The 21,598-nt window shown below is 36.2% G+C and overlaps 1 protein-coding gene across 1 annotated transcript in view; it reads left to right on the top strand.

The window, feature by feature from the left end:
- Positions 1–18,555, top strand: part of OXCT1 (3-oxoacid CoA-transferase 1) — a 152,212-nt gene extending 133,657 nt beyond the window's left edge. Inside the window, exons 16-17 of the mRNA XM_077117071.1 lie at positions 4,705–4,806; positions 16,628–18,555. Coding sequence (XP_076973186.1) covers positions 4,705–4,806; positions 16,628–16,669 — 144 coding nt within the window. The 3' untranslated portion in view covers positions 16,670–18,555. The remainder of the gene's footprint in view (positions 1–4,704; positions 4,807–16,627) is intronic.
- The last annotated feature ends 3,043 nt before the right edge of the window (positions 18,556–21,598 follow it).

Genomic DNA, 21,598 nt, shown 5'->3' with positions numbered 1-21,598 from the left:
CATCCAATTTAATGTTTCTAAATGTAAAATTCTTAGTGTGTAACCCTTTGGAAACATACGTAACATGCAAAATTGAACTAGTATCCTTGGTAACTTTGACAGTGTGATATAATAAGAGGAAAACTATATTGGTCCTTATATTTTGATTATTATTTTGTGTAAGCTGGATGATATATAAAGTTAAGAATATATTTATCATTCCTAACTTTCTTCGTTGCTCTCTTAGATCACAAATAGAAATTGTTGCATCTCATTTTAGGAAATTCAGTCAAAATTGGGTCTTAATAATTTGGTTGCAAATTGAAATACACATAATTACAGGTCCCGAAGTGAACCTAGAAATATATTCTATTTTTCTTGTATGTTTTCAGCCTTCTTTTTAAAACTGGGAATTCAGATCTCATCAGTCATTTGGTGTACTCGAAAGCCACTCAGGTTAGAGATAAACATAGGCAGTTACTTATAGTTACTTTCTGTGACCAAGGTTTGAAGTTAGTATGTGGCGTTATATGATTATATAACTGATAACCATTCATAATTGGTTAGGAATGGTAGAGTTTTCTTGATTCAGCATCTTGATGAGACCATAAAATGAATGATCTACATTAGGGTTTTTTTCTTTGTCTCTTTTCTGTCGATGATGTTCTTCCTTGCCAAAAGCCATAGTCTTAACTGCCTTGGCATTGATCTGGTTCACTCACCCTTATGTCCTAAGCAGGCCTTTTCAGTAAGTTAGCAGCTTCACAACACTTTCCAGAACCCGCATTTTAAAGAAGGTTCTATCCTAACTGGTGTCTTCTTAGTGTCTTCCTCCAGGACTGTTTATGTGGAATTCTGTAGAGGCAACTTATAGGAAAGTTCATCTGCAAACAAGGGCAGAATATTTTGCCTCACCATTTATTCCCTGAGTCTTACCGATTCTTGGACCCTCTAAAACTATGGACAAGGCCTGTTGAGAGGAATCCATTCCTTTGAAAACAAAGGTGAAGCAGTCCTCGACCCTGTTGTCTTTAAAAAATGTTAAGTGGTAGTCCTTCTAAGGATAATTCCAGCACATGGAACACAGCCTGATATTCTTGAGCATTTCTCCCTTGTTTTCCTCTTCTTTCATGTGAGCCCTCTCCCAATTTCCCCATTCTATGTATTCCCTGCCATTGAACTTGCCAGTTCTGTACTCCTACTTGTAGTACCTCCACTTGACTCTCTGTCTTCCCAAATCCTATTTATGTTTTAAGCCTAATGCAGTTTCCATCTTCATTATGAAGATGTTTCTGACCACTTGAGCACACGATTTCATCCTTAGAGTGTGCCATCATTCATTTTGGCACTTATCAAATACCTTTCTCTTCTTAGAGTATACCTTATATTGTTATTTAACTTTACTGCCATTTAAAAATTTTTTACCTTTTCTCTCTGTCCACATTATTGTTTTATTCATACATTCAGCATTTTGTGAACACCTTCTCTGAATAACACTATTCCCAATAGTAGGTACAGAAAGGAGGAAGATACAGACTCTGCCCTCAAGAAATTCAAGAGGGGAAGACATCATGTATCTAGAGGAGAACATGATAAAGACACACATGCATACCTCGTGTTGAGTTAGGAACACAGAGGAGGAGTATCACGAAAAGCTTCTAGGAGGTATCAATAAAAACTCTTTAATGTGTTTGTTTTATCCTTAATGAAGCCAGAAAGTGTAGAGTGAGAAGGGAAAGAGGCAGTGGAAAGCAGGAAGAGGATAGGTTCAATTTAGACATGCTCCTAAGTTTTTTATATTCTTAAGAACATCCGCTTAGAGATCGCCAATAAACAACTAGGAATTTGGATCTGGACTTCAGAAGAGAAGTCATATTGGAGCATACTTGTGGAAGGCATTAGCATATGGAGATAATTGAAGACTTAACTGTAGTTGACATATGTAGTAAAAATGAGTAAAGAGAAGGGTGACTAACTGTGGAGCTTTGGGTACCTCAAGGACAGAGATGGTGTGCTCTAAACAGAGAAGCGCTCAATAAATGTCTCATGAGTGAAAATGTAATACCAGTAAGGGCAATGAATATGCCAGCCCTGCCACTGGTAGATAAGGGGCTAGAATTCCATGATCAGCTCTTAAGGAAAATTCTATTGTGTTGCCATTTGAAAGAGGAGGAATTTTTGGAGAATATGATGACCCTGATTTCCTAATTTTGTACTGCTAGAAAGATGCATTCCTTACTGGCACCTGGGCCGTGATTAACTGCATTATCTATAGTGTAGCCTTTTATGGTGGTGACAAAATAATTAACTTATTAATATGTAGAAAATTACCAAAGCTTGAATATTATTCTTGATAGTTGAAAACTTTGTTGTAACTTTTAGATTTTAGTTTCTATTTTTATTAAATTTTTGTTTACCCCTTAGAACACTAAATGGAAATCTTAAATTTTTCAAAACTAAATTTCCCTCTTTTTAAATAATAGGTGCTTGACTTTCCAGTATATGATTTTGGAAGCTAATTAGGGTTTGGTGAAAGTGTAAATAAAAATTTCTTAAAAGTAGTAAGTAAATTTGCCATAGAGTCGGTTTGTCATATCTTCTTGATTTCTGAATCCTTGTATTCATGAGATCACTGTTATCTTCTCCCTATATCCCTTCCTTACCTACTTTTTTTTCCTTTTTTCTTTTTTCCCTCTTTTTCCTCTTTTTTTTTTTTCTTTTGTATGCTGTATGGTGGGGATCATATTTCATTCTTTTTCTGTGTGAGTATCCTCCATTATTCCAACACCATTTGTTGAATTTTTTTTCTTTTCTGGGAGATACATATCAGGAATCGAACCTGGGTGTTCCACGTGGCAGGTGAGAAGTCCACCGTTGAATGACCATTACACCCCTTCCTTGCCTGTTTTTTGTATTACAATCCAGAGATTGTTTTTCTTTCAGTTTTTCCATTTTTGTAAGTTTTCAGTTGTTCATAATAATCCAGTAAAAAGTCAGTCAGTAAATTGTGCTCCAGACACATTTTCTGCAAAAGAAAAATAACAGTTTTTTAAAAAATTGTTATTTTGAAATTAAGCATGCCATTGCGGATACAGAAATCCCTAAATGACCATTTTTTTCTCTCTAAAAACATACTTCTGAAAAAAAATTCTTTAGGAACATAAAAATATACTGATAAAAAATAAGTTTTTTGAGTTAATATTTGTTCATAAATCTTTACTATCTTTTTAAATGAAATTAACCAAGTCATCAGGAATTCATCAAAGAAAGATTAAATGGAAGTATCATTGGTCCCCTTGATGTTTTTGCTCCTGGGGGGAAAAAGGCAATTTATGTGGAAAAAATAAGTGTTTGGGGCTCCAATTTGGGTTCACACACAAGTGACAATAAAATAAGCTCCTGAAAGGAAAGAACGAGCCTGTGCTATGTCTCTGCTAAGTACCAGGCACTGTTGCTGGGTACTTGAAATATGTTTTATTATTATATTTGACCCATATAACAGTCCAGGGTAGCTGAAAATAAAGACTCCAAGTCTGCAAATAATAGTTGAATTTAAGGTAAATTCAGAAGAGAGGAGAGATCTGATTTTGTCTGAGAAAGAAGGAACTAAAACCATGAAAACAGTAAGAACCAACAGCCCTTATTGCACTGGAAGACAATTCCAGGACTAAGGAATCAAGTAATAGAAATGCAGTTTTGGCTCTTATAATTAGAGCTTCCCATCTACAGACTAGTCTGCCTTGAAACAAGTGAGCCCTTGTCCCAGGGAAGTATTTAAGCAGAGCCCCAAATGACCATCTGAGAAGGTTTTGAAGAATTCATGGGTGGTAGGGTCTATTAAATGACTTTGTAGGTCTCTTCCATTCAAGAGGTCATATTTCTAAGTGTGAATAGCCTATGTGTGAAATTGGATACAGCAGGTGAGTCTACCTTTTGAGGTCAAGTTATCCCAGTTGGCAGTACCATCATGTGGTATTACAGATTAAAATGTCGTAACATAATATTTAAAGTGAGGTTAGTCTTTTCTTGCTTGTCCTAAAAGTAAGCATCTGCATTTGATTTGTATACTTCATAGTACCCCTTCAGGACCTATGTCTTTTACAGGATTTAAAACTAAGGTTTTAACAATTATCTGGCGTCTCTCAGACCCAGATGACTATCCTTTATAATTTTTCCCAGTCAATTCAGATCCGTGTTTTGTTTCCTATAATTCCTTACCCAGCAGTGTTTATCAATTTTTCCCCTTCTCTGTGCTTTCACTGTGAAACATCCTTCCCTTCCTTTCCCTTTTTCCTTCCCTTCCTCTCTCTTCATCCCTTCTTTTCCTTTCTTTCTCTTTCTTTCCTTCCCTCTCTTTTTCTTTCTCTCTCTCTCCAATTCATTATTAATTATATAATTGACATTTTGAGTAAAAGTATTAGACAACAAATAGGAGGGTAGTTTTTTACAACTTTTAAAAATAGTAACAAGTGCCATAATAATCACCACTCATTTCTATTCTAGCATCAGCAGTGTTCTGCAATTCATTGCCGTTTATGGAGTTGGCACTTACTCTCACCGAAATGTTATAGTTGCAGTTGCCATTTTGTCATTACTGATTTCCAGAGTCTTGCGTCCCCGGTCTTGTCTTCTCTCCTTTCAGTAGTTGAGGGGTTATTTCTGTTTTGTGTTGTAAAACAATTACAGTGGTAGAAATTGTCATTGTCATTTTCTTCACTCTGACAGGCTGTGTTTGATGTGGACAAGAAGAAGGGACTGACTCTGATTGAACTCTGGGAAGGCCTGACAGTGGATGACATAAAAAAGAATACTGGGTGTGATTTTGCAGTAAGTGTTTCTGTGCACAAATCCAGCCACTTGTCCTATATCACGAGTGTGATTAATGGGTGTTTACAAGACATGAACCATTAATTTGTGATCATTTTTGGAGTTGACCTTTGCAGTGAACAGGAGTAGAAGGAAGGGTATCTCCAGATGAGAGCAGGTGGAAGCAGGAGCCGTGCTCTGACTCACAGGGGAGAGAGTGGAGACGAGGCCAGGGTTTGGTTCAGGAGTCAGAAGCAGGAGGAGGAAAAGTCACCAGGAGTTGCTAGAAAGAGAAGAGGAGGTTTTACTTTAACCCTAAGCAACTCTACATAAAGTACGAGAAGAGAAGGTTTTGCTTTAACCCTAAGCAACACTACATCAAGTACGTTGCAGATCTCTGTTCTTCAGTTACATGGCTAAACTCAATAAACTAAAAAATGTGAGCTCCACATGGAGAAATGATACTTCCTTTTTTAAAACTCACTTATGACTTATGACATTCTTTGACTAACTTCTATATGTGATTATTACAACCTTTAAAGATATTAGAATGTCAGGCTTCTGACACCCCTTGGGTTTATAATCATAAAATAGGTAACCTGCATTTGAAGAAAAGTACAGCGTATAAAAACTCAGACTTACAAAGCAGATGTGTACATCAGGGGAGTATCCATTTAAGAAACCCCCAAGTCCATCCATTTTTATTAAATAAGAGAAGATATATAGAAAATTTATGCCACAAGTACAGAATTCCCATATACACACCTAGGTTTCCCTATTATTGACACTTTGCATTAGTGTGGTACCTTGTTATAATTGATGAAACAATATTATTGTAAATATACTCCTGAACTATAGTTTATATCTGTGCTTACTGTTTATGTTGTGCAATTCTATGGTTTTTAAAAATGTTTATTTTGCTAATATATATGCAATCTGAAATTTTGCCTTTTAAACAAATTCAAACATACAATTCAGGGTTGTTAATTACATTCACAGTGCTCTCCTACCATCACCACCATCCGTTATGAAAACTTTTCCATACCCCCGTACCTCTACTCCAATTGAGGAATGAACTCCCCATTCCCTACCCCCATCCCAGTCCCTGGTAATCTGTATTCTAGTTTCTGACTCTATGAATCTATATTTTCTAATTCCTTCATGTAATGAAGATCATAAAATACTCTTTTGTATCTACTTATTTCACTCAACATGATGTTTTCAAAGTTTATCTGTGTTGTATTATTTTCAGAATGTCATTCCTTTTTACAGCTGAATAATATTCCGGTGTGTGTGTGTGTGTGTGTGTGTGTGTGTGTGTGTGTGTGTGTGTGTGTGTGTGTGTGTGTGTGTATACATTGTATATATACATTTTGTTTATCCATTCATCTGTAAATAGACACTTGGGTTGCTTCTGTCTTTTGGAGATTTGAATAATGCAGCTAAGAACTTTGTTGTGCAAATATCTGTATGAGTCCCTGTTTTCAGTTCTTTTGGGAATAGAGCTCGAAGTAGGGTTGCTAAATGATATGGTAATTCTGACTTGACTTTTGGAGTAGCTGCCAAACTGTTTATGCACAGTGGCTCACCATTTTATGATCTCGTAACAATGAATGGGTGTTCCAATTCCTCTTCAACGTTTGTTATTTTCTGTTTGTCTTGTTTTTTAGTACTAGCCGTTCTACTACAGTCACATACCATTGTGGTTTTGATTTGCATTTCCTTTATGGTTAATGATTGTTGAACATCTTTTCATGTGCTTGTCAACTATATATATCTTCTTTGGAGAAGAATCTATTCAAGTCTTTGGCCTATTTTTCAATTGGGTTGTTTGTCTTAGCATTGTTGAATTGCAGGATTTCTTTAGGAACTCTAGATATTAACCCAAACCCCTTTTTAAACATAGACAATAATACTACAGTATAAATGCTTGCCCTTCAACATAAGTGCTTGTTTATAAATAAATCACCAATTGCCTGCCTGATGGGGGGTTGTAGGATGGTTGCATCCATTTGAAGTTAATCAAAAGAAAGGTGCAATACCTCTGTAAAAATTAAGAAAAAATGATTAATTCTCACATACCTTTTTAAGAACAGATCTTTTACTTAAAATGAAATATGGTTACAATGAGAAGAAAATGTGTTAATATTGTAGCTACCCAGCCTGAAGAAAACAATTTAACAGAACTTAATAAATCATGCGTATACTTCATACATTTCTTCCTTATGAGCTGCATGCTTGACTGTACCTATCAGTGCATAACAAATTTCTGTAAAAACAATTTTGCTGCATAATTCATTATCCACATATAACTACTCCAGGTACTACACCAAGGTCTTTGTCTATTAACCTTTCCTGAATTTCCTTTTGAAAAAAAGAAGTCTCCCAGCAATACCTTGCACAAAAAAGCACATCTTTAATTAGCTCATATCTGGGGGGCAAATGGGATTTTTATCTGTGGATAAAAATATCTGAGGGACAAAATGTTTTTTTTTTTAATATTTTATATAGGATTTCTTACTCCAGTAATAAAAGCAAATAATTCTTCTTAATTATCTGTTCTTTATATATTTCCCTATATGCATAAGTTAACCTCTTCTTTATCAGATAAAGTTTTGAAATCCCCAGAACGTTCACTTCTCTGCTTCAAAAGGAAATATACAAAGGGACGCCCTCATTGTCATCTATTTATTTTCTATTTATATGAATAAATCAGGTGGATTTTTACTGTCTTTGCTTTTTTCTCCCTTTCTTTTTGTAGATAAAAGAGTGCCAGTTCCTACGTTTTGATACATTAAAAAATAGCTCTGTGGTTCCTCCTTTATTCCAGTACCATACTTTCTTTCTCTTTTGACACTGACATGTAATCTTGTTTCCTCCATATGAGGCTGGGTGAGATTAAACATTGATTTATATGTCAATGTTGTCCTGAAAATGAAAAGGTGTGGTATCTGATGAACCATCTTGACAAAGGAACTAGATTTTGAAGATCTGGTGATAAATGGCATCTCTTTAGACCCTAATAGATTAAATCACACATAACAGGCTGTTTTTCTGTAAGGCAAGGATTCAGTGCCCTTAATAATAAGTGTTTTATCTTAATAGCTGAGTTATCAATGAGATACACTTAATAATAAAAGTAGATTACAGATAATGTTTATTTGATAAATCAGAAGATATTCCATGGGATAAGCACTGCATAGGTAACATTGGTCTCTCTATATATGACTATTGGCCAGTTACTTAAAATTTGCTTGAGAAAAGGCTCATTATCTCAGCCTTCACTGTTTAAATGGCAGTGAACATTCTAGCAGAAAGTGGTTAGACAGGTGGTTACATGATAAAGAAAAAAGGTAAAAACCTAGGTCAAAGCAATTGTGAAAATCTCTTGATACTAAGAAATGAATGGGCAAAAAATGCAGAGTATGGACATAAGTTCATTGAGAAAATACTGAGAACTTCAAAGAAAAAGACAAAATATGACAGCATACTATAACAAGATATGACAAAATTATGGTTTCAGGGTATTAAGAAAAGGATGAGTATAATGAAATATTTAGGCAGTTTAAAAAATAATTACTAAAATTCTTTCCTATATACCACAGTGAAACTATCAACAACAAAAATGTGGTAGAAAATATGTTCTTTAGTAACATCGGAAACAACTTCTTAAAAAATTTGTAATGATCACCCCAATGGTATTCAAATTTTGCATCAGTTGGAAGGAAGAATTTTCTTTTACGTTGGTGGGAGAGCATCTGAAAGGTCATATATATCTGTAACTCCAGAGAAGGCTGTGGAAATTTTGCCATAGATATGCAGATATTGACTCTATTTCTAGAACCTTCACTGTACTCTCAAAATAAGGTTCTGGTCTGGAGCTAGAGAAGTCAGTTTTTGATGGCCAGAGATCCTGGTTCCATGAGAGTTCTGTCCTTCAAAATGAATTGCCCACGGTGGCTCAGCAGACAGAGTCCTTGCCTGCCATGCTGGAGACCCGGGTTCGATTCCCAGTGCGTACCCATGCAAAAAAAAAAAAAAAAAATGAATTGCTCTGTAGAAAGGGACTTTCCTCTATGTTTCTTGGGAATTGAATCTATTGTGAGAGGTAAAGATGCTGGTCAGGTAGAGGTAAAAATGTCACCTTTCTCATTGAGACTGGGATGAATGATGTGGCTTAAATGTACAGTTTATGAGTACCAGAATTGGTGAGACTTCAGCTCCAGTTATAGGCAGTGCTGGAAAACCACAGGCCACCTGCACAGGGGGAGCCTCTACTGCTGCAAATACTCCCCACATGAAGGCCTGTCCCATTGAGAAAGAGGAGTGGAGTGACTTTCACATGCTCAGTTCTTCTGCCCAAATCATGATTCTGTTATTAAGTGACATGCAAAGAAGATACAACACTAATAGGTGCCCTTCCACGTGGAAGGGAATATGGGAGGTGGGGAATAAATGCTTCACCACAGCGTTCTTGATCAGTAAAGCCATATACATATGTTCATGCTGTACAAAATGCCTGATTATGATGCTGTTCAGAAATGCTTTTCTATCTTTCCTTTATGCTACCAACATTTCTATGACTAAGATGTCTTTTGCTTAATTTTTCTCCATGGCCTTCACATTTCCCAAAACATCTGTCTTCTGAGTATTTATCAAGCAGTAATTCGTTTTCAAAGAGTCAAAGGACTACTACATGTTTCCTCATATTAAAGCTGTCAGAAGGAACTGAAAACATCAGATTTCTTTATTTTTGTCTGGCCTTTTTCACTTTCTGCATGCTACCCATTAATTGAAAGCCTTAGGTAGAAAGGGAAAAAAAAGTTGTCATCTCACCACTTAAATGCCATTATCCTTAAAATGTCTTTTTTCAGTGATTTAAATTGATTATTCATTGCTTCCTTTTTTGGTGAATGTTTCCTTTTTGGTGAAGCCTACAAACAGACTTTTTTTTTTTTTTAATATATATGTCTGTGAACCTGTTTTTAAAGCAGAGTATTTCTTTCTGATTTTATTTTTTAATTTAAAAAAATTGTAAAACTTTTAAACCACATGTAAATATGATATCATAGAATAAACTTCCAGAGGCTGTTAATCATCCATGATTCTTTATTTAAACACCCCATATACACTATATACCCCATGTTGAGCTAGGAAATGTGAACAAAATAGTACTAATCGACGCTGTTCCTATACACAAAGGCTTTGGTCTCCTTTTCCTGCAGGAATACACCTAACGCACCTGTGGCAAAAGCATTAAATAAAAATATGGTTTATTTATATGTTTGCAATGGCATCTGAAAGCGACTGGTGCAGATATCCCTTGCCAAGTTGAATAAATTCATACTAGCAATATCTATTATGAACTGGTGTTATACCAGAATTAAACAGTATTCCTCTTGGGATTTCAGTGGGCTGGCGAGACAAATCATTGGCTTATCTTCTACCTTTAAATCTTGTTGTTTTGTGCTCAGCCTATAGATAACCTTAGCAGGGTAATCTGCTTCGGCTTCTGTGGGTTTACAGTGTTGATGAGACTTTGGGAGAATAGAATGAGAAATGGTGGTTTAGTAGATGTTTTTCATTACAGAAATAGACTAAGTCAGTTTCCACATTGAGGATAAAATAATATTAGCTCAAAATAGGGACAACATGACAAGGAAAAGAATCAGATGTTTAGTTTAAAAAATTAAGGTGTCCAGTTTCCTTTCAAAGGAAATGTTTTAAAGCATCTATTGGAAATTATCTGTTTTTAAAAAAGAAAAGTTTATTTCATTAAATTAATTCCACAGATGCTCTGTTGTTTAAAAAAGGAAAATGGATTATTTATGAGACACTCTTGTCTAAATACTAAGAACTCATATGCCTTTTATTCTTCTCAGTAAAGTTGAATATCTGCAAATGTGAGCTGTGATTTCTGTCTATTGATTATGTCAGTATTTAGAAACAGCAACTCAGAATAAACTTTTATTTGTCCTAAGCCATTTATCAAATCATTTAGATCTTATGTATGTATGTATATATGTATATATATGAATATACTTATTTATTTTTACTGGTGAAACTTATTTTTTAAATGTATTTTTTGACATATTTAAATGTATTTTTATTGACACAGTGTACAGTCCATCCAAAGTATACAATCATTGGTTCACAATGTCATCACATAGTTGTGAATTCATCACCATGACTATTTTTAGAACATTTGTATTACTCCAGAAAATGAAATTAAAAGAAAAAAGAAAAATAAACACTCCCTCTTATTGACCCAATTTTGTAATTGCAATCAAATACTGCTTTCAAACCAATTTTAAGGCTTGCAGTAGAGGTAGGTTAACTAAGACAGTGTGGCATTGACAAATATATATGTATCAGTAGAACGAAACATCATGAAGTAGATCTATACAAACAAGAGCAACAGACTATTTTTTTCATTTTGCAGTATAGTTATACAGTCATTATCAAAGATCGGGGCTATTGGATTACATTTCAGCAACTTCAGGTATTTCCTTCTAGCAATTCTAAAACTAGACTCTAAAAAGAAATTATCTATATAATGAGTCAGTAGTCAGAGTCACTTGTTAAATCCTAATTTCTCAGTTATACCTCCTTCCTCTCATTTGATCTTTCTTTCCATCTTCAAGAATATCTGGGCAATGGCCATTTTGACTTCTTCATGCTCAAAAGGGATATTGACCTTCTGGGGTAGAGGAATGAACCTGGTTGTTGTTCTTGGAGAGACTGGTACCTCTGGGTTTCAGGACTTATCTGGCCTGTGATCATTTTGGAGGCCTTAAGTTTCTGAGCAGATAAACATACTAAGAAAAACCTTTATAGAGAGTAGAACCCAGGGAACTGCTTAGGTTTTCAGGAATACTATTGATGGGGGCTGTGATAATTTGAAATATTTGGCTAAAGCTTGCATAAGAGTAACCTCCAGAATGGCCTCTTAACTGTATTTGAAATCTCTTAGCCACTGAAACCTTTATTCTATTTCTTTCCCCCCTTTTGTCATTGTCAATCCCAAGATGCCAGGGCCAGGCTCATCCCTGGAAGCCATGTCCCACATTACCAGGGAGGCTTACCCCTGGGAGTCACGTCCCACATAGAGGGGAGGGTAGTGAGTTTATTTTCAGAGTTGGCTTAAAGGGAAAGGCCACATCTGAGCAGCAAAAGAGGTTCTCTGGGGATGATTTAGGCATAATTACATGCAGGCCTAGCTTCACCATTGCAGAAATTAGTTTCATAAGGGCAAGCCTCAAGATCAAGGACATGGCTTATTAAATCAGGAATCTTAAATGACTGAGGAAAGATCAGAATTTTCCCAGGTGAGGAAGCTTAATAGATCCACAGTTTTCCCCAGTTCCCCAGGAATTTTGCAAATATTTTTTATTTTCTGCCCAAAGTACTTTGGAAATTATCAGGTATTATGTTAACTTGTACAGAAAACAAGCTCTCATTCCCTATTCTAGGTTCCATGTAATATGGTTGTTTAAACTAACACAGACAGGTTATATTAGAAAGCATGCAAAAGAAATTTTATTTTTTGCACCAAATGAACATCGCTTCCTTTAGTCTTCCACAAAGGTTGAGATTTTAAAGTACAAACAGTATCATCCTTTACCCTGATTTTCCTTAGTCCTAACCAGGTTCAGTACATACATATTTCTAATTGGAGTCTGATTTCTTTTTCAGCTTTTTGATAAAGCTGTATAGAGTAATACTGACTTTCTGAGCTGCTGTATTCTTAATTCTCAGTTTCCTACAGAAACCCAATGTTTCAGGGAACTACTGGGTTATATACAAATTGTACAGCACCTCAGAATCTAGAAATGACAGAGAGCATGGCTCTGTTGACCCTTTCATTTCAGACTTCTAGGCTCTTGGACTATGAGAGAATAGTTTTCTGTTGTTTTAAGCTGCCCAGTTGATGGTAATTTGTCACAATAGCCTGAGGTTTGAAACCTATATTTATTCCCAAATTCATATTTTATATAATTACTTAGAGCTGAACATGTACTAAGTGCTGTTCTAGATCCTGTGGGTATAGCACTGAGAAAAGTCATTCTACTCATGGGGTTTTTATTCTAGTAGAAGAAGGTTGATGATAAGCACACTAAATAAGTAAGATACGGTATGTCAGACAGGGTAAATGCTATGGGGGAGGGAAGAAATATGAGAAAAAAAGATAGGAAGTGTTGGGGAGGGGAAGTGAAGGAGCAGATTTAAATAAGGTGGTCAAGGAAGGCCTCATTGAGAAAGAGACATTTTAGTTGAGACCTGGGATGGAGGCAGATGTGGGGGTGTGGGTGGGTGGCAAACCATGAGAAGAGCATTCCAGGCAGAGGGATGAGCCCATGCCAAGGCCCTGAGGTGGAAAGGGCCAGGTGTGTTAAAGAAGCAGCAAGTGGCTGGTGTGATTGGGGCAGCATGAGTGAGGACGAATGGAAATGAGAAGGAGCTCAGCGGGGGGACCAGGAGCCAAATCAAGTAGCACTTATGTGCCATTTTAAGGTCTTTGACCTTTTTTCTGAACAAAATCAGAAATAATTGGAGGATCATGCTTGAAAAGACTCTGAAATTCGCTAATGGCAAAGTACTTTGCACATAGTTGATTTTCAGGAAATGTGTAATCTATTGCTAAAATGTTTCCAGTCTTATCAAGTCATTAATCCCACTAATCTCTTGGCCTGAAATAGTTATGTCTACTTTTTAGTTCTAATCGCGAAATGGTTTAGGGTCTAGTGACGGCCTGATTATTGTTTTATAAGGCTTTAAAGTTATTATTTTATTATTATTTCAACCCATCTTTAATTTTTAAAGTAGTACAGCACCCCTTCCAGTTTATTCATAGGCGGTATTGAATTTATCATCGTGGTGTTATATAGTTCATCATAGTAGCAATTCTTGACTTTCGAGTTAATTGAAGACTGGAAACATAAAAAAGCCACAGGTATTCAACATGTTTCTGTGCACTAATATCAAATGAGAACATAAAGTAAATTAATTTATAATCCTGCCTCCCTCCAAATCAAACTTTTTATTTTCCAATGGCCCTTTCCATTTTATCCATATATTTAATAATGCTTGCACAGTTACAGAGTTGTTACAATGCTTTATTATGTGCTTTTATCTCTTTATCATTAAACATTTTCTAAGTTGCTATATAATTTTCACAATTAAAATTATACTGTGTACACCTATTGATTCCTCTGCTCCTGGACTTTTAGTCTGTTTCTACCTTTTCACTGTCATAAATATTCAATTACTACTTCCTGAGATGTGCCCTTGGACATTTTATCTGAACTTATGAAAAGAGCTTGAAACTAGAAGTCAGAAGGCCTGGTATGTGGTACCTGCTGTTCTGAACAGCTTTAGGAGCTCAGGAAAGACATTTTCAGCTCTGTTTGGAGCTGCTTGATCTAGAAGGATCCTCAAGCTCTAGGATTTCATGATTCTGAGTTCTGCTGTTTCTAAGTTCCTGGTCACTTTGTTTCTGTCAGCTTCTATGAAATGTGTTATCAAAATGTGAAGTGACAAAAAAGCAGGTACTTTGGGAATGCATCTATTCAGTGCTATCTTAATGAAAAAATACTCTTGTTTTTGGAAATCAGCTGTGTTGAAGAAACACACGCACATGTATATATATATGGCACATACACGTTAACTTGCTCACCATATTAATAAACCATGCAAAGCAGAGCTGTTTGGGTTTGCAGCTGCATGACAAAAATACCTCATGCAAAGCATCTGTAGGCCCCCACCTCACTAGGATAATGGGAAAAGCTATGAAATATGGAGAAACTATCTGTATCTCAAGCCTCCGCTTGGAGTACCTTTACCCTGCTGCAGGGAGAATCACTAACATTTTCCCCCATATCCTTGTGAACTATTGTTGACAGATTGAAATTCGTTAATTGCAAAATGTAACCCCATTCATCTTGTATTTCAACCCCTGTCCCTTCATGTCCCATCTTAGTTTAAAGACTATCATACTCTAATAAGTACACAGAGATTTCTTTGGGGGTGGAGATATGACGTGAGAAGGGTTCAAGAAGGGTTAAGAAAACTATTTAAATCTACTTATGCCTGCCTTTCTGACTTTACAAGTAAACCGAGTTATTCTTTACTAGGAGAATGTGGTGGTCATGAGAGATGTTCTACTGTCTGATCCACCCTGAGTGTCTGCTGTCCTCCCTTTCTACTGCCCAGTTGCCCCCCTACTGTCCCATTCTGTGAGTCTGACTTTTATTCTCCTGGGTTTTTGTTTGTTTGTTTCTTTGTTCTCCCTTTTGTTCTCTCTGCCATTGCCCTCTTCAGGCTTTCATTACTGTCCATCTGGACCTTTGCAGTAATTTCCACTTATTCTCCTTTGCTTTTTTTTTTTTTTTTTTTTCCCCTTTCCATTCCATCTTACTGCTTGCTGAATCTTCCAGATGGCATTCTTCTACCGTCATATCCTCCAGGGATTTTCCATAGCTTGTCAGATGAAGTTCTAACTCTTCATCCCAACATTCAGAACTTTCCAAAACATGTTTTATCACTTTTAAGTGATCCCTTTCAGCTTCCTATGTATACCTATTTTGCTTTGACCTTTCCAACTTATGTTTGATGTTCTCACTGCTTGGGGACCTTTTCTGTCATCCTTTGCCCACTGGGGTCCTTATTCAGTCTTCAGAGTTTATTTTAAATGCTATTATATTACTAAATCAGGCATGCCTCTTCCCACACCCCCAGAATATTCTCTAACTCTCTGAGTAGTTAGGTTCCTTCATTATTTATTTGTTGATTTATTTTATCCCCCCACACTTCAGTCTTCAAACCCTTGAGGGGTTCAAAAAAATCACCTAAATTTTTTATTGCTTTTTTGTATATATTGTATTGCTTTTTTGTATATATGTTATTTTTCACAATGAAATAAAAAGAAGAACCAGGGGTAAGCACATTCCAGGTGCATGAAGAAAAAAATCACCTGAAGTTTGATATCACCTGCTTGTGTTTCCTACCAGTACTGTTATTACTAGGACTCAGAGGATATTTACCAAATTGAATTAAGAAATCTGATTCTGCCACCACATCTTGAAGGATCTGTCATAGTTGAATCAGTTTGTTTATATTTAGGTTCCTCCTTCTACCAGCTCTACCATAAATGTAGATCTGTCCCTATTTATCTTTGCTTCAAGACTCCCAGGAACACACTTGGTGTTCTGTACATAGAGCATAATTATAATCAATATTTAATTTTTAAAGCCTGTTACCTCCTTTGTGTAATATCTTGCAGTCCTTTTCCTACCTCGCATTATTTCCGTTCTGATGTTTTTTTCATTGTTATTGAAAATATATCTCTTCTTTAATATGCACCCGGGTAATTCAAAGACTAATGACGTGTCTCTCAGCAAAATTGTGAATAAGCTGGACCTCTTCTGAGGGTTATAAACCTGTACCCTGCGCCGAGTTATCTGTCTTGACTTGAAGTCTTGGAGGCATGTGTCTCTAAGCTCAGTTTTCCATGCAGTAAAGGGCTTGCTTAGTTGAACCCTTTATTTTTCTTCTCCTGCTCTTCAACTCCTTCCTTGTTTCCAGCCCTAGTAGTAAATTAATGATCCTTAATTTAGAAGCTATGATTTAAGAAGGCTGAGTATCACTAAATACCAAAATGTTCACAGAAAAGGAGTCCTCGGTCTCAGTGGTTCAGAATGGAAAATATTAAGGAAGTTTCAGGCAGTGGCCATGGCAAGGCCGCTTGTTGCCCACATCATTCGAGTTTGGAAACTCAAAAAAGAAATGTTTATACCATGTAGTTTTTCATAAGTTGATTATTATTTTTTCTTTCTTTTACCAGGTTTCACCAAAACTCATGCCAATGCAGCAGATTGCAACCTGAAATGTGGAATAGACGTTTGTACCAGGATATGTTTTATTTTTTTCATTTTACCTACATAGAATTTCATTGGAAGGAAGTCAGTAATCATAGTTATGTATTTATAGAAGTTTTAAACTAGTTTTCTTCAAGCATTTTAGGCTTTTTACAGCTATACATCCTTTTCTCTCGAGCATGCTGTGACATTGCAATGAAAAACAAAAGGAAAACATGATTTTCTTATTTTTTTTCATAAGTGCTAAGAAGGTTAACTTTACAACTGGTATCCACATTGGATTTATCTTCACCTTCTGTGACATGTTTGTTAAAGTATATGCAATTTTAACAAGATGGTCCCTTAGGAAGCGTTTCACTGACATGTTTTCCCTCTAACCAAATCATAAATTGTAAAAAAAAAAAAAAAAAGAAGAAGTAATTAGGGAGGAAAAATTCTTCCACCCTGAGTATGCGTGTGCTGGAGGCAGCATTTCACTAGGACTGTGAGAAAGATGCAAACATATCCATGAGTTTGTGAGGGAAAAAAAATGCTATCTTAAAGATTATTTTTTCCTTCAACCTACTCTGACATTTCTTTTATGGCCTCTGATTTGAAAAAAATTTATTGCGTCAACATACATGTACCATTAAAATTTCCATCTTAACCATTTTAAGAGTACAATTCTGTGGTATTAAAATTTACAGTGTTGTGCTTCCAACACCATTGCCTCTGATTTTGTGATTAAATCTTGAACTCCTAAGTATCCCTTCCTCCCACTTTTGTTGCTTGCTAGATGTTATGAGAAGTAAGAACGTCTATATGTGGGACAAGTAACTGGTTAGTGGCAAGACTGAAGGGTATATGGTCTATTGGTGCTAGCATTCTACCAAGAAGTTACCTCTGTAAACAAGCAAACAACTATCTGTGCTTTGACAAAGACTAGGGCTTATAGGAAGAGGGCTAGAAACCAAACTGATCTACTCAGGCAATTTTCTCATTTTAAAATATTACAGTATTCTTGTGTGTTCAGAAGGGTCCTTAAGATTCTTCTATGTTATTGAGGTCTGTTGGCTACTTGTATAATATCTGCTCTTAAGCCAAAAGGGTCTGGGGAGGAATTTATCACGAATTTGTGGGGTATATAGTCACAAAGACAGAAAAGTTTAAAAAAAAAAAGATTCTTTCTTAAAATATTCTGTTTATTGAATTATTTTTCTTACTGAAAGTGTTTTTCTTCTGTCCTTCAACAAAGGACTTTTGATTCTGCCTTATCCAAATAGGAGAAATGATGATGAGAAAATCCAGGATTTGAAGTCAATGAATTTTTTGTGTTGGGAAATAAACATTGTGTATCAGGTTTTGTAAGGAACTTTCCCCAGAGATATCTTCATTACCAGACAGTTGGCCAAGGATGATGGCCTTAGTACAGGGTAATGCATGGGTACTAGGTACCCATGACAACCCAATACTGGTTGTCATTGAAACTCACTTTATCCTCAGGGACAATTACAATTAGCTCATATACAGATTATAGAGGCAGGACGGAGAAACTTCTTTGTGACTAGCTCATTCCATGTAACGAATAGCCTTTCCAGCAGGCTACCTGGTTGGAAGCATGCTTGTGCTCCCCAATGCTGGTAAAAAAGATCCTTCTTACACCATGCCAGATGTAAGAGTGATATGCCTCTATGTTAGAGTTATGATTTGGAAAAATTCACATTATTAATTTTGGTTATATTTGCATATTTACTTGCTTATCATTCCAGTCTGTTACTTTGGGATATGATTTTTAAAATGTTCCAAACCTTGAGTGACAAAACTTAAGTTAAGCAAATGATTTTATATTCTAGGTTAAGCAGCACTATGTTAAGAACTGCATTAAGAGATATAATAAATATTCCAAATTCATATATATCAGTGTGATTGTCCTTTTTCTTACTTGGGAATGGTATGGTGAAACATGAATGAAACAGAGATTGTTAGAATGACCAAAAATAAAGTTAATGCACTTTATGGCTTCTAACCAAATTGTTGCTTTTCTTTATACCCTACCAAAGAAAAGGTGCTGTCTTTCTAGAAAGAACAAATGAAAATGGTTACCTAAATTAATTCTGCACCTTCTTCATTGTCAGAACCAATCATGGCATATTCAGCAAAAGAGACTCTAAAGGGGTGATTCAATAAGAATTTAAAGAATTTGGAGGAATAACTAATGAACAATGCCCTAGGTTGAAAAGGAAAGAGGAATAATAAGGGGTCAAGGAATTTAATTTAGATTTAGACACTAAGCAGCATTTCCTGACAGTGAGATTTTAAAGACCAAAAATTAAATTATCTACCTCTCTCTCTCTATTTATCTATCTCTCTCTCTATCTATCTATCTTTCTCTCACTCTCTCTCTCTCTTCCCCTCCCTCCCTCCCTCCCAACCAACCTTTCCTCCCTCCTTCCCTTTCTTGTTGTGATGGTTCAGTTTATGTGCCAGCTTGGTCAGGTTATTGTATTTGATCAAGCAAGCACTGGCCTGATTGTTACTTTGAAAATATTTCTTGGATTTAAATGATCGGTAAATTGATTGCATCTATGGCTGATTACAGCTATAATCAACTGAGGAGCTTGCCTTCAACAATGAGAGATGTCTCATTCAATCATCTGTGCTTTGAAGCACAATTGAAGGCCATAAAAGAAGTGATCATTTCAGCAGTCAGAAGAAAGAATTTCCATCTCTATTTTTGCCAGCCAGCGTCTCCTGTGAAATTCATCAAAATCTTCATCAGTGGAGTTGCCAGCTTGTGACCTACCCTATGGAATTTGGGCCTGCCCATCCCCACAGTCATGTGACCTGATTACCATTGGAAAAACTTTTAATATTTACTATATATCCTGTCAGTTCTGTTTCCCTAGAGAGCCCTAACTGATATGTTCCTTTCTCTCGTTCCTCTTTCCCTTTCTCATTTTCCTTCAACAGATATTTATTGATTGATTACTTTTTAGTCAGGATCAATCAGGAGACAGAAACTCCAGGGCTAATTTAATATAAAGAATTATTAACAATAACAGGGGATTGGTGCTAAATAGAGGATTCCAGTAATGGGGGATTGACTGTTAAGAAGTAAAGAAAACACTCAACTTAGGGATAGCAGATATAAGGAAGCAGCCATTCTCCTAGGGTTGAGATAGAGCACCCAAGGAAGAAGGCTCCAGGACTGAAATATAGACCTTGGAGAAGAGAGCCTGAACTCACAGGATAACAGAACAGTCACTGTGGTGCCATGTCAGCAGAACATGCTGTCAATCTGCCTCTGAAGTGCCAGAGGACGCTGCCTACAGGAGGGTGCCACACTTCAGAACTTGCCACAAAGCTACCTGAAGGGGTGCCCGGGAAGCTGCTGATAGGCAAGTGCCTCATTAGGGGCACTCCACAGAAAGGGTCTGGGAGAAGTTGCAGGGTACTGGCCTTCTCTGGCCACCATGATTGCAGGAGACAAGAATAAGAGAAGCTGACTGCTCTAGGAGCTGGTTCAGGAGAAGCTGTGTGTCCTGCAGAGCTGGACAGTGAAGAAACTGAGCTGCAAGAGCCTGGGAAGAAAAACACTCCAGAATGAAAAATGAGAAATCTCTTCCTCGTTGTCTCTCCAGCACCTTCTATTGGCGAAGCATAGCATCAAGCAAAATGGAAAGTTTTATTTCCATATTTAAAATTCTTGGTCCTTGGCATTTTTGTCACTTGGCAATGCACACTGGTGTGTTCTTCCTTCTCATCTGGGTTTCCTTGACTTCCAGCTTCTGGCTGCTCCCCTTGACTTCTCCCTGTGGGTCCTAAGTTAACTCTTAAGTGTGATTATTTGATTAACAGCTGTTCTTCTTACTCAGAACAGATTATATTTGGACCAACTGGAGGACATAAGGACCAACTTATGTCCTCCAGCTGGAACAGTCCTGTAACTTGACCTCTTCAGAAAAGATTTTAATTCATAGGTGAAGTAACAAGACATGAGGATTTATTTGTAAATATTTTGGCAAATAATAACAATATGAAATAATATTGCATGATTTTGATAATTATGGAAGCTGAAATGATGAGTACATGAGTTTATTATCCTACTCATTTTATTGTATGTTTGAAATTTTTCATTTTAGCAGGTTTCAAAAGAAGGTAGTAAATGCAATACCTGTTAAGGAATTGCTGTGAGAACTACAAATCTGAATAAGGAAAATGTGTGAAGGTCTATTGGCTTTTGGGTAATAAATTGAGTTGAGGAACTTCAGTCTCATTGAAGTTAGTATATGCAATATTTTTAAACTTTTTTTATTGTATAGTATAACATATATACAAAGCAAAGAAATAAAAAAGCAATAGTTTTCAAAGCACGCTTCAGAAAGTGGTTACAGAATAGATCCCAGAATTTGTCATAAGCTACCATACGATCCTCTCAGACTTTTCCTTCTAGCTGCTTCAGAATATAGGAGGCTAGAGGGCTTAAATACTTTTATCATCACAATCAACTTTTTTTCCTTCTTTTTTATGAACAACATATATATACAAAAAAGCTATAAATTTCAAAGCACAGCACCACAATTAGTTGTAGAACATATTTCAGACTTCGACATGGCTTACAATTTCACAATTTTAGGTTTTTACTTCTAGCTACTCTAAAGTACTGGAAACTAAAACAGATATCAGTTAAATGCTTCAGCATTCATATTCATTTGTTAAGTTCTATCTTCTATGTATAATTACACCATCACCTTGGATATTTCCATACCCCTCATTGGGGTTGTTTGGGCTATGGCAATTCTAAATTTTTTATATTGAAAGAATCTGTCACTAATATGGGGTAGGGAGATGGAACTATCTGATGTTCTGGAAAGGCTGGGCTAGGTTTCAGGACTTAACTGGACCAGGAACCCATGTGGAGATTGTAGGTTTCTGGAAAGTTGTTCTAGCACCTGGAA

This window comes from Tamandua tetradactyla, chromosome 9, assembly GCF_023851605.1.
Source record: "Tamandua tetradactyla isolate mTamTet1 chromosome 9, mTamTet1.pri, whole genome shotgun sequence".
NCBI classification, from domain to species: domain Eukaryota; kingdom Metazoa; phylum Chordata; class Mammalia; order Pilosa; family Myrmecophagidae; genus Tamandua; species Tamandua tetradactyla.
The sequence above is the reverse complement of the archived record's forward strand: the minus strand, read 5'-3'. Positions and strand labels throughout refer to the sequence as shown.